The 12621-nt window shown below is 40.4% G+C and overlaps 1 protein-coding gene and 1 non-coding gene across 2 annotated transcripts; one reads left to right on the top strand and one right to left on the bottom strand.

Annotated features, from left to right (window-relative positions):
* The first annotated feature begins 4183 nt into the window (after positions 1 to 4183).
* LOC113733522 (small nucleolar RNA R71) lies at positions 4184 to 4290 on the top strand. Its single transcript, XR_003459034.2, has one exon. It is a non-coding gene; the product is annotated as a small nucleolar RNA R71 (small nucleolar RNA).
* Positions 4291 to 7134: 2844 nt separating this feature from the next.
* On the bottom strand, positions 7135 to 11269 carry LOC140038375 (uncharacterized). Its single transcript, XM_072083712.1, has 5 exons — positions 11132 to 11269; positions 11030 to 11085; positions 9511 to 10810; positions 9023 to 9316; positions 7135 to 8850 (listed from the first exon to the last, which is right to left on the bottom strand). Exons 1-5 carry the CDS (start codon positions 11267 to 11269, stop codon positions 7135 to 7137), a joined length of 3504 nt encoding a protein of 1167 aa, XP_071939813.1.
* Positions 11270 to 12621: the final 1352 nt, after the last annotated feature.

Below are 12621 nucleotides of genomic sequence, written 5' to 3'. Positions count from 1 at the left end.
TTTAGCCCAAAGTGCCCCCCACATGCAAATGAATGACAAAAAGTCAAAATAGAATGGAACTCACTGGCACTTACACACCTTCTTATCACTTGATCAGAACACTGCCTCCACAAGTAAGGGTCATCCCAAATATAATATTTGGCGTCACTTCTCAACTTATCTCTCCTCGCATTTGGCCAACCTGAAGGCAATTGATTCATTACCAAAAATTTACAATGTCAGCATATCAGAGTACCGATGAATCCATGGCTAGCAATTGCTCCTCGAAAAATGACTCTCTCAACGGCAGATCCTCCTTATTCATGAGCAACCGGCTCAAATGATCAGCCACCAAATTCTCGGCTCCGTTCTTATCCTTGATCTCTAGATTGAACTCCTGCAGGAGCAAGATCCACCTGATCAGCCTCGATTTTGCATCCTTCTTCGCCAACAGGTACTTCAAAACTGCATGATCAGAGAAAACAATTACTTTCGCACCCAATAAATATGACCTAAATTTTTCTAGTGCAAAAACAACGGCTAGTAATTCTTTCTCCGTCGTGGAGTAATTAAGTTGGGCTCCACTCAATGCTCTCGATGCATAGTAGATCGCGTGCGCCGCCTTGCCTATTTTCTATCCCAACACGACCCCTACGGCATAATCACTTACGTCGCACATAATTTTAAACGGCCGGCTCCAATCTGGGGGTTGAATGATGGGTGGCGATGTCAACGACTCTTTCAATTTATCAAAGGCCACTTTGCATTCATGGGTGAACTCGAATGTCACATCCTTTTGCAGCAACTTGAATAGGGGTACTCCAATCTTTGAGAAATCCTTGATAAATCTCCTGTAAAATCCTGCGTGGCCCAAAAAAGAACGTACTTTTCGTACACATACGGGGTAAGGTAGAGCAGAAATAAGGTCTATTTTACCTTTATCTACCTCTATTCTCTTAGCCGACACAACGTGCCCTAAGACAATACCATGCTCTACCATAAAGTGACAGTTCTCCCAGTTAAGAACCAAATTCGTTTCTATGCACCTTTGCAGAATTAAAACTAGATTATCAAGGCATTCATCAAAACTATCCCCGTATACGCTAAAATCATCCATAAACATCTCGATTATTTTTTCTACATACTCTGAGAAAATACTTACCATGCACCTTTGAAAAGTTGATGGAACATTGCAAAGACCGAAAGGCATCCTACGGTAGGCAAACGTACCAAATGGGGCAGGTGAACGTGATCTTTTCCTAATCCTCTGGTGCTATCGCGATCTGGAAGCACCCTGAAAAATCATCCAAGAAACAATATTAAACACGACCAGCTAATCTTTCTATCATCTGATCAATAAAAGGGAGAGGAAAATGGTCCTTTTTTATTACAGAATTTAGCCTCCGGTAGTCAATGTACTGACGCCGGCCAGTAGTTTTCCTAATCGGAACCATGTCACCGTCCTGGTTCTCCTCCACAGTCACTCCCGCCTTTTTCGGGACCACTTGAACGGGGGCTCACCCAAGGACTGTCCGAGATAGTAAAAATAATCCCCACCTCTAGGAGTTTAAGTATCTCCTTTTTCACAACTTCCATCATCAGGGGATTCAACCTCCGTTGTGCCTGTCTTACCGGTTTCGCATCATCCTCGAGCCTTATCCGGTGCATGCATAGGGACGGGCTTATCCCTTTGACATCTGCTATGCTCCTCACTTTTACTTTTCGAATTTACCAATTTAGGTCCCTCCACCTCTTTGCCACTCCTTAATGTCATGGCACTTACATTCTTGGGATTTGTCTCGGGTTGTGATGGTAATTTCCCATAACGTGGGACTCCAGACGATTAATGGCAGTTGCCATTTGACTCATTTGAGTCTCCATGTCTTTCATGCCTGCTCTGGTGTCCTACTGGAATTGAGTAGTGCTCGCGACTAGGGTCCTAGTCTCCTGTTAGAGTTGAGTGGTAGTCGTGGCCAAGCTCTTGACAATTTCCTCCAAGGAACTTCCTGAGTTGGAGGACGAGGGTTGAGACTTTTGTTGCCAAGGTTGCTAAAATCCTGGTGGATGATTGGAGAATGAATTCTGTGGCCTATTACCATAGTTGAAATTGATGTGGTCTCTCCAACCCGGATTGTATGTGTTGGAGTATGGATCGTACTGCCTCCAGCCATGTTCACTTGTTCAGCCCCATCCTCTTGCAACATAGGGCATGAGTCAGTAGGGTGGTCCACTGATAGGGTACATTTTACTGGGGTATTTTGGGCATTATTGCACAATTATTTGACTAAATATTTTTATTAATTGGGTAGATTCTACTCATATATGATTTTGGTGCAAATTGCAGGATTTGATGCTAAAAAGTGCTTAAAATCAAAGTTTAGAAGATTTGTCGTACGTGGGGGCACTCCAAGCAGTGGGGTCCGCTTGAGAAGTTGAAGAAACTCAATTGTAATAGATATTATTTTATTCTATTTTGAGGGAGTCTTATTTTTTCTGAAAAAAATAACAATTTTCGAGAGGGAAAAATCCCTTCCTTGAACTTCGGACTACAATAGAGGGGGGATTTATTTTTTCTCGTGTGGCTTAGGTTTTCGGCTCAGCTTGCTTTTGGAATTGGGACTAGGGGCCGCAGCTTGAGAAACGATCAGAGGAGACAAGAGCCTCCATTATTGACTCTATATTGTGTTTGATTTTCTTGTTGACTTTGAAAATTGCTCTTTCAATTGCATTGACCGACATTGGAAATCAAGCAAAAGCTTTTCTCGTAGCATTGTGGGCAATTAGGAGGCAGCCACCATTGTGGACTTTGTGGATTTGTTTCTTTACTCAATTTTGACCGAAATTGGAAAGCAACATTAGACCATCGTATTTGTATGCTTTGGAGGAAATTGGAAGCCATAAAAACTTCCTTGCGCTTTCTCTTGGTGTTGACCGAAGCAGGGGAAAATTGATCTGCAAACTTTTCCAAACTCCACACGCGCAGTTTGTCCCCCATTAATGGAGGGCTAAGTCCCCAAATCTAGTCAAGGGGGCAACTGACGAATTGGTTCAGCAATTACTGTGAGATCTAAACCGTTTTTAATTATTTTCTTCGTTTATTGATATTTATATGTTCCCTGATTTTAATCGTTATAGCCTTGTGTATGATTGGTTAGTGCGCAATAATTAATTATTCATATAGGCTAATTTGCTATATAGGGGTAGTTGAATCCGTAATTGTTCGTTATCTCTATCTTAGTAGCAACTGACGTAATTGGGTTTATGTCAGGGAAACATACGATCTAATTTAAACAAACCCTTGTAGCGTGTTTGTTAGTTAGGATTGGGCTTTTCTAATTATTAATGCAAGCTAAAAATTAAATCCTACGGTCGTACCTAGGGTTATTTTTGGGTTAGAGAAATAGTTAACAGTCGTACCTTAACTATCGATAAATTAAGGAAGGGTTGGTTGTTTATCGCGTGCATGACAACTATAACTAATCTATTAATAAATGTTGGAATTATCTGTGAATCGATGATCAGTGCATGAACCATTTCTGAAGTGTACCCTTGGCTAGAGCTCTCCTTATTATTCTTTTTAATTAATTACTTTTCTGCAGTTAAATTGTTTAGTTAGCATTTAATTCTAGAACCCCCTATTTGTTTTGACTTGAAAAGAAATAAATTTCTCGCTAGTCCCTGAGGAGACGATCCTACTTGCCACTGTCTATTAATTAGTGAAATCAGTTGAATAATTGATTCAGGTATATCGGATTAAGCAAACTTTTCGGGAACAGGGTGAATCAAGTAACCCATTGCACACTTAGAGTCCCTGCTCCAGTACTCGAATTGATTATTGATTGTTTCAGGTGGTAGTTAGGTTTTATTTATTATTATTGCACAGGTTCGGCACCTGTCACCCACATTTGTGCAGATTCCACAGGCCTTTGCCTGGTGCCCATTTCCCACAGCAAATTGTCGAATGAAGGAAGTTAGCTCCGATAGCTGCTGCTGAATGGACGACTTCTCTACCTCATTAACCTTACGGGTAGGGTTACTCTCACGGAAATCAAACTGTTGAGAGTTATCTGCCATCGATTCAATGAGTAGTCATGCTTCTCTTGGTGTCTTGTTCGCCAACGCTCCCCCACTCGCAGCATCAATGATACTCCTATCGGACGCTTGGAGTCCCTCATAGAAATATTGGGTCAATAGTTGTTCACTAATTTGATACTGTGGGCATCTAGTGCACAACTTATTGAATCTCTCCCAATAGTCATGTAAAGATTCTCCAGGATATTGCTTAATGCTGCATATCTCTTTACTTAGACTTGCAGCCCGGGATGCAGGGAAGAATTTTTTCAAGAATTTCTTCTTAAATTGGGCCCATGTTGTGATACTACCTGCAGGTAGGTAGTATAACCAATCCTTCGCTGCATCCTTGAGGGAGAAAGGGAAGACTCTAAGTTTAATCTGTTCCTCAGTAATTCCTGGAAGTTTCATACTGGAGCATACCACATCAAACTCCTGGATGTGTTTGTGGGGTTCCTCACCTGAGAGGCTATGGAACGTGGATAGGAGGTGAATTAATCTTGACTTCAATTTGAATGAGGTATTTTCAGCTAAAGTTGGAAATGTAATGTACAAAGGCTGCTGGGGTAATTCCGGAGCAACCAACTCCCTTAGTGTTCTTGCATTCACCATAGGGATGTCCTCTTGGCCTGGATCACTTAAATTTTCACCACTTGAATCTGTTGATTCAACCTCAGGATCCAGTCCCTGAGATGCAGTGCTAGATTGCTCCTCTCTGAGCTGTCTAGTCTCTTTTCTAGTTCGGCGCGCAGTCTTCTCTACTTCCGAATTAAAAATCAATTCGCCTCTACGAGAAGAACGAGACATAAACTAGAAATGTGCCTAACAAATTCAAAGAGAACAACTTAGAAAGAAACAAAATTAACCAAAACACCGTTCTCCGGCAACGGCGCCAAAAATTGACAGGTGCCAAACCTGTGCAATAATAATTACTAAAAAGTCCTAATTACCACCACAATTAATTATAAAACAAATCCAAGTACTGGTGCAGTGACCCTAGGTGTGTAATGGATTACTTGATTCACCCTATTTCCGAAGAGTTTGCTTGATCCGATATTCCAGAATTGTCTATAAAAATATTAAATTTATGTACAATGGCAAGTAGGGTCGATTCCATAGGGAACGGGTAGGAAGTTGTTTCTCTCCAAGTTAATAGAATAAAATCGGGGGATGATTAATGGGATGAAAATGAAAATAAAATAAGTAAAATTCAAAAGATAACTTCACAAGTACAATTTACTAAAAATAACAATTAATAAAATTCTACCCAAAGGATCAACTTTTCAAGCACGATCCAATTAAATGATTATCGATGTAAAGATATTTCATTCATTCGTCACTAGGTTGGTTATAACTATCAACAAGTTCTGACAACCAGTTCTTCCTTACTTTTTCGACAGTCAAGGTACGACCATTGACTGCTTCTCTAACCAGAAAACAACCCTAGGTACGACCGTAGGAATTTAATTAATCAGTTGCATGAAAACTAGAAGAATCCAACCCTAACCGATAAATACGCAAAGAGGGTTTATTTAAAGTAGATCTTACGTTTCCCTAATATAAATCCAATTACGGTGGTTGTCATTAGGTGTCAACTAAACGAATAATTACGGATTCAATTTAATTAACGTGACAGTAGGCTATTAGATTAAATTAAATATCCGGCCGTTGATATTCAATTAATAAAATAACCATAAACAATTAATCCAAGAAACGCACGAATAGTAACAAATTGGAAAAAATAATGAAAGTTTGATTAGATCTCACAGATGTTATGGACCGCGCCCTCGCGTTGACCTTTAGGTAGAGGAGAAATTTAGCCGCTCCTCATCATATCAATCTCGCGTGATTCAATTGATATCATTCAACTAAATTACCAAAAAGTTGCAAAAGAAGGAATAACGAGGAGACAGGTGAAAGTCTCGCGTCTCTTTTGGGTTTCATCTTCGTACTGGAGCCGCAAACGCAAGAACCAAAGCTAACGAAAGTTGTACAGAGCCAGAGTAAAAACCAAGGAGTCAAAATCGTACAAAGCCAAAAACTAAAGAGAGGTCTCCAACGTCTGACAAAATAGGAAAAGTAAACTAAAGTTAAACTAATTGATTGCACGTGATTCTGGCTTTTTAGCCTTTTGAAGCTGCCGCCCAAAAGAAACGTCTGATTCCCCAATTGAAACTAAAGCTAATCTCCTCATTAGACGTGAATCTGGCCTTTTGTGCCAATTCACGTACAACTCGCCGAAAAGAGAGGAAGAGCCGTTTTATTCTACTTCCCCTTTGAGAAGGGTTTTAATCCCATGCATCTCCGCGGCCCACGAGCTCTTTTTGGTTTCCTGATGTTCCACTTGTTTTACCAATCTCGCGGGTCCGTCCTTTAGGTGTACCCCTTTGGTCTCTGGCGTGGGCACGCCATGAAATAAAGAGTCTTCTGGAAATTTGCCTCACGAGATCACTTTTAACACAAATCACCTACAATTTACACAAATATGAAATATGAGCAAATTCTCAATTCTTAGCATAATGAGTAACCAAAATTAGGACATAATAATAGTGCAAAATATGCCCAATAATTGCTCTATCAGAGGGTTATGTGTGTGTGTCTATATATGTGTGTGTGCATATATATATATATATATATAAGTTTTAAAATCATAAGAGGGTTATGTAGAAAAACTTTAAATTACAATGAAGTAAAGTGTAATTTACCCATAAAATTAGTGCTATGATTTGTAAATTATTTTTCTCTTTCTAAACCCAAGAACAAAATTTAATTGAATAAAACTCGAATGATATTTTGCCAACATCAAGCCTGAAATAAGGAAACATGCATAACAAAAAAAAAAAGAGAGTTGGAAAAGGGGTTCAAAATTGTCCTGAATGGTAGAATCTGACCCAAAAACTGGGCTCAGGGATACGAGCCTAAGGCTCAATCACAAGCCCGTAAGTTCCACCGAAATTCATGTAGTTATTTGAAGTTCCCACACCTTGTAATGATCTTGTGCGGCGGTGAGGCCCAAATTTCAGCAACTTGTCCCACATCTGTAACTCTCTAAATTTTTTTTTTTTCCAAACGATAAAAATTGCATTACTTGAAAACAGAAGAAACAAGGTTTGGAGCAAAGGCCCCTACATCCATTTTGGCTATACTACTCAGCCAACTTGGAAAAGACTCCTTCCAAGCAATCTCAGAAACTAATTTTAAGGCAAACTTTGCCAATTGATGGGATACATTATTCCCTTCTCTTTTGACAAACGAAAACAGGCAAGAACTGAAGTCCTTGCTGAGTGCCATAATATCAAAAAGGACAGCACCTGCTAAATGGTCATTCAACTTTCCGTCTCTAATCTGATCCACAATTCTCTTGCAATCAGTTTGAATAATAATGTTTCTCCAACCATTCTGCTTGGCCAACACAAGCGCATGCCGGATAGCTCTTGCCTCCTCAACAATTGGAATGCCCCTCCTGTCTTCACACCCAGCCCAAGCTCCTCTTAACTTCCCTTCCATGCATCTAGCCACAACTCCCCAACTGGCCTTTGCACCAATCTGTTTGATAGCTGCATCAGTATTTAAACATATAACATTTTCTGGAGGTGGCTCCCATTTCACAGGTCCTCTTTCAATTCCCCTACCCTTTTCGTCATCCTCCATCTTTACTATGGAAACATTCTGGAATTCTAACCATTCCTGAACAGCCTCATTACTTGTCAAGCCTGGATATCTCCCTTCCCTATTAAATTGAATCAAATTCCTGGACTTCCAAATCTGCCAAAGCACATTAATGGTCAGCTCAATGTGTTCCCTTCCCTCCTTTCTAACCTGTGCTTCCATCAGACTGCCCCACCAATGCCAAAAACTATATCTGTATTCATTCAACCCCTCCCAATTAATTGGAGCAACCTTCCAAATCAGTTCCGCATGCTTACAGAAAAAGAATATATGCTCAAGAGTTTCTGTCCTTTCTCCACAGCAACAACACCTATCATCTCCTTGTCCAGTCCTTCTCCTAACTGTTTCATTTACTGGCAAAATTCGCTGCAGGCATTTCCACACAAAGTGTTTCAGCTTATGTTTAACGTTCAACCCCCATAGCAATTTCCACACCCCTGACTTAAATTCATTCCTACTGCTACTCCCCTGTTGCTGGCATACCCCCTTTTTTTTCCTCTGCAAGTCTTTAGCCACCGGATAGCCAGTCTTTACAGTGTACTCCCCTGAATTAGAAAAACTCCATACTAGCCTGTCCTTACCACCACACTTACTAATTGGAATATCAAGTATTCTTTGACAATCCTCCTCCTCAAAAACTTCTCTAATCATATCCACATTCCAATTCCCATCAGAAATCAACTCATGCACTCTTTGTATATGACACTGTTGAGGTTTACATGATCTGATTTTCCCATACTCCTGATCTAACAGCCACTTATCCTCCCAAATATCAATCTGCTTGCCATCCCCAACTCTCAACCTCACCCCTTCTTCCAGCAACTCCCTAGCACTGAGAAAACTTTTCCAAACCCAAGAATCCCCAGCATTGATATTCATTTCCCAAAAGAAGGATCCTCTAAAATACTTCCCCCTAACAATCCTACTGACTAACAGATTTGGCCTTGTCAAAATCCTCCATAATTGCTTTGCAAGCATTGCTGTATTGAATTGCTGCAAATCTCTAAAACCCAACCCCCCTACCTTTAACCTCAGATAACTTCCCCCACTCCATCCAATGAATTTTCCTAATATCATCCCTATCCCCCCACCAAAATTTTGCCATTTCTTTACAAATGTCCACACATAAACCTTTTGGCAATTTGCAACAATTCATGGCATAAGCTGGTAAAGCTAAAATCACAGATTTTAAAAGAACTTCCTTACCTGCATTGCTCAACAACCTTTCCTTCCATCCCCCCATTCTTCTAATGACCCTTTCCTTAATGTAGCTGAACACTTATTTTTTTGGTCTTCCTATAACCAGTGGTAGGCCCAGATATTTGCTCTGCTTAGCTTCCATCATGCCTCCCAAAGTATCCAAAATTTCTGCCTTTTCCCCTTCCTTTGTGTTCTTACTAAAAAAGACAGAAGACTTTTCAGCATTTATAATTTGTCCAGAAGCCTTCCCATACAGCTCCAACAGCTTCATCACCTTTGCAGTTTCCTCTTTGTTAGCTTTACAGAAAATCAATGTATCATCTGCAAAAAAGAGATGAGACAGTGCTGGGCTATGCTTGGCAATCTTAAGACCAGAAATTTCCTGCCTATGAGTAACCTGGATAATCCCTCAGAAACAAGCAAAAAAATATATGGAGATAGAGGATCTCCCTGCCTAATCCCCCTTGTAGGTATTACTATCCCCCTTTTTTCCCCATTCAAGTTAAAAGAGTATACTACAGATGACATACACTTAAAAATCCAGTCCCTCCACTTTTGACAGAAACCCATCTTTTCCATTATTTTAAGCACAAAAAGCCACTCAACTCTATCATAAGCTTTGGACATATCAAGCTTCAAAGCCATAAAAGCATTTGTTCCAAACCTTCTGTTATTTAAGCAATGAATAAATTCATGAGCAATAACAACATTATCAATGATTTGTCTTCCTGGGACAAAAGCAGATTGGTTTTGGCTGATACAACAATTGAGAACAGGTTTTAATCTGAGGACCAGAATTTTAGATATAATCCTATAGACAACATTACACAGACTGATTGGTCTAAACTGAGACACCAGAACTGGGGAATCGACCTTAGGAATAAGAGTGATGATAGTTTCATTAATAGCCTTTAATAACTGGCCAGAGTGAAAAAAGCTAGAAATAGCATTGATCAAGTCAGCTTTAATCACATTCCAATAATGTTGAAAGAAAGCAGCAGTCATACCATCAGGCCCTGGTGCTTTGTTTGGTTGTAGGGAAAAAACAGCATTTCTGACTTCCAATTCTGAAACAGGTCTAACCAGCATTTCATTCATTTGGTCTGTGATAACTAGAGGAATATCCCTCAGTGTTGATTCAATCTGCTGAGGATTACTGGAAGTGAACAACTCCTGAAAATACCCCTGAATCTCATTTGCAACTTCTTGCTCTGAATCACACCAAGTACCATCACCCTTTTTTAAGCATGAAATATTGTTCCTTCTCCTTCTTTCTGCAACACTTGCATGAAAAAATTTCGTATTTTTATCCCCCTCCTGCAACCATTTAATTCTTGCTTTCTGCCCCCAAAACACCTCCTCTCTCTTATAAGCCTCTTCCAATCTCTTCTTGAGCTCCCTGACCTTTCCAATCCTATTTGCATGCCATTTCTGCCTCAACTCCCTTATTTCATTCTTAGCATTATTGTTCCTCTGCCTGTTCCAGTTCAAAAGAGCAAACCTACAGCTCTTTATCTTTTGGTGTAACTTGAAACATCTAGAACCATCTTGTTGCCTTCCCCATTCTCTACTAATGAGTTCACCTACCTCTTTATGTTTTAACCAGTTCCTATCAAAAAAGAACCTTCTTTTCCACTTCCTCCCACATGAATCAGTATCTAAAAGCATCATAGCATGATCAGAGGCCTCATTCTGGATATGTAAGCATTTAGCCTTCTCAAATTCCTTTCTCCATTGTCTACTACATAGTACTCTGTCCAATCTTTCCTTTATTTCCTTACCCTCTTCCCAATTGTTTGACCAAGTCCATGGAATTCCTTCAAAGCCAATGTCAATAAGCTGATTTTTGTTTACAAAATCCCTGAACGTATGAAAACTCCTTTCTGGCCTTCTACAGCCCCCCCCATTTCTCATCATTAGATAAAATGTCATTCATATCCCCTGCCAGTATCCAATTCTGGCCCCATAAACTTTTCCTACCCTCTATAACCTTCCACTGCTTTTCCCTAATCTGGTCCTCACTACTAGCATAAACACATATCAGCCACCATCTAGCCCTAGCCCCAGTCCTTTCCATTAGCAATTCAATAGTAAAATTAGTATATAGTACCTTACAGATTTGCAACTCATTCCTCCACAAAACTGCCAGTCCACCAGCCCTCCCAACTGGATCAACCACAAACAACCTGTCATACCTTAACTGTAGTCATACTTTATTCATAACATCCTTCCTGTTTTTTGTTTCAGACAAGAATATCAACTCTGGGGAGTGGAGTTTGACACTCTCCTTAAGCTGGGGAACTGTCAAGGGGCTCCCAACACCTCGACAGTTCCACACCAGAGCTCTCATTGGGCTTTGGGAGCCCCATTAAGGTAGGACTCCACCACCTCAGTAGATAATTCCATCCCTACTCCAGTATCATCTATCTTATATTTTTTTTTGCATTCATTCTCTTTGTCCATTGCCCCACATAACTTCCTTTTGCCACCCTCATTATCAACTTCCATTACCTCATTTTTGTTTCTCAGAATTGCTCGATTGCCCACCTCACGAACTAGTCTCTTCCATCCTTTATTTCCCTTGTTCTTACCAGCTCCCCTCCCTAAGAAAGTGGTTTGATCCAGTTTTTTATCTGCAGGATCTGACCCCTTCCCCTTACTCTCACACACCTTGTTGTCTATAATTGATCCATCAATCCACATAGAGTCATCCAAACCTTTGTCATTCACAACCTCCCTCTGACACTCATTCTGTATCTTTCCTGTAATTCCTATGCTTGATTCTAGATTAACATTGCTGCTTCCCCCCAGATCATTCCCCCTCTTTTTACAAACAACATTCAGAGGAGTCTCCCTCTTAGCACCTTCCATAAAAGTCCCTTGTTTCCTGTCCTGAACCTCCTCCTTCGCAATCTCCTGAACAGTTGTATCTACACTAACCTCTACCAACTTCCAAGGAAGTAGGAATTGGTCCTTTTCCTTTTCTCCCCACCCCCTGTTTAGAGATACATCCTCACCCCCGTCCCCTTCCTGAGTACATGGAACATCCTGTCTTCTGTTTGGATTTCTTGCAGTACTGGCCTTCAACCAAGCACCATACTGAGCTTCCTTACCACTATTAACAACCTTCAAACTGCAATTTCTCTCACTATGCCCCATTATCCCACAGCAATAACAAAACTCAGGACATTTCTCATATCTAAATTCAATCCATCTCGCACTTCCCTCCAACTTCACTGTAGTACCCCTCAGAAGAGGTCTTGACAAATCCATCTCCACCAGGATTTTTAAATGTTTCCCCTCCTTACCACCTCCATTTGGAATTATAACTTCCTTAACAGAGCTAAAGACCCCTCCAATCTTCCTCCCAATTTCCTTAGTAATCCAGTGGATAGGTAAATTCCATAACTGGATCCAAATCCAAGTCTTATTAAAGGCTTCATCCCTACGTTCTAATCCCTCTTCCCATGGTAGAACAACTAAAGGCAAATTATCATATATCCACGGTCTTCCCCGCATCACTCGCTCCATGTCCTGACTATTAATGAAGATAAACTGAAACAGATTTACCCCAATCTCTACTACTTTTAACTTCCTCGCAAAAGGCCACATGTTATTCGCAAAACTCTTAATACCTGAAATATTTGCATATTTCTCCCCTATCACTTTACCAATAATACTCAACTTACATTCAGCCACTCC

The sequence above is a fragment of the Coffea arabica genome, chromosome 3e, assembly GCF_036785885.1.
Source record: "Coffea arabica cultivar ET-39 chromosome 3e, Coffea Arabica ET-39 HiFi, whole genome shotgun sequence".
In the NCBI taxonomy this organism is placed as follows: Eukaryota; Viridiplantae; Streptophyta; class Magnoliopsida; order Gentianales; family Rubiaceae; genus Coffea; species Coffea arabica.
The sequence above is the reverse complement of the archived record's forward strand: the minus strand, read 5'-3'. Positions and strand labels throughout refer to the sequence as shown.

What these genes read in the sequence shown, in the direction of transcription:
- LOC140038375 (XM_072083712.1), bottom strand. Translation starts at nt 11,269, where the DNA reads ATGAGAGCTCTGGTGTGGAACTGTCGAGGTGTTGGGAGCCCCTTGACA. An exon ending in GGAAGGATGTTATGAATAAA is followed by an intron (nt 11,086 to 11,131) that starts GTATGACTACAG and finishes TGGTTGATCCAG; the next exon opens with TTGGGAGGGCTGGTGGACTG. An exon ending in ATGAGTTGCAAATCTGTAAG is followed by an intron (nt 10,811 to 11,029) that starts GTACTATATACT and finishes GGGGGGCTGTAG; the next exon opens with AAGGCCAGAAAGGAGTTTTC.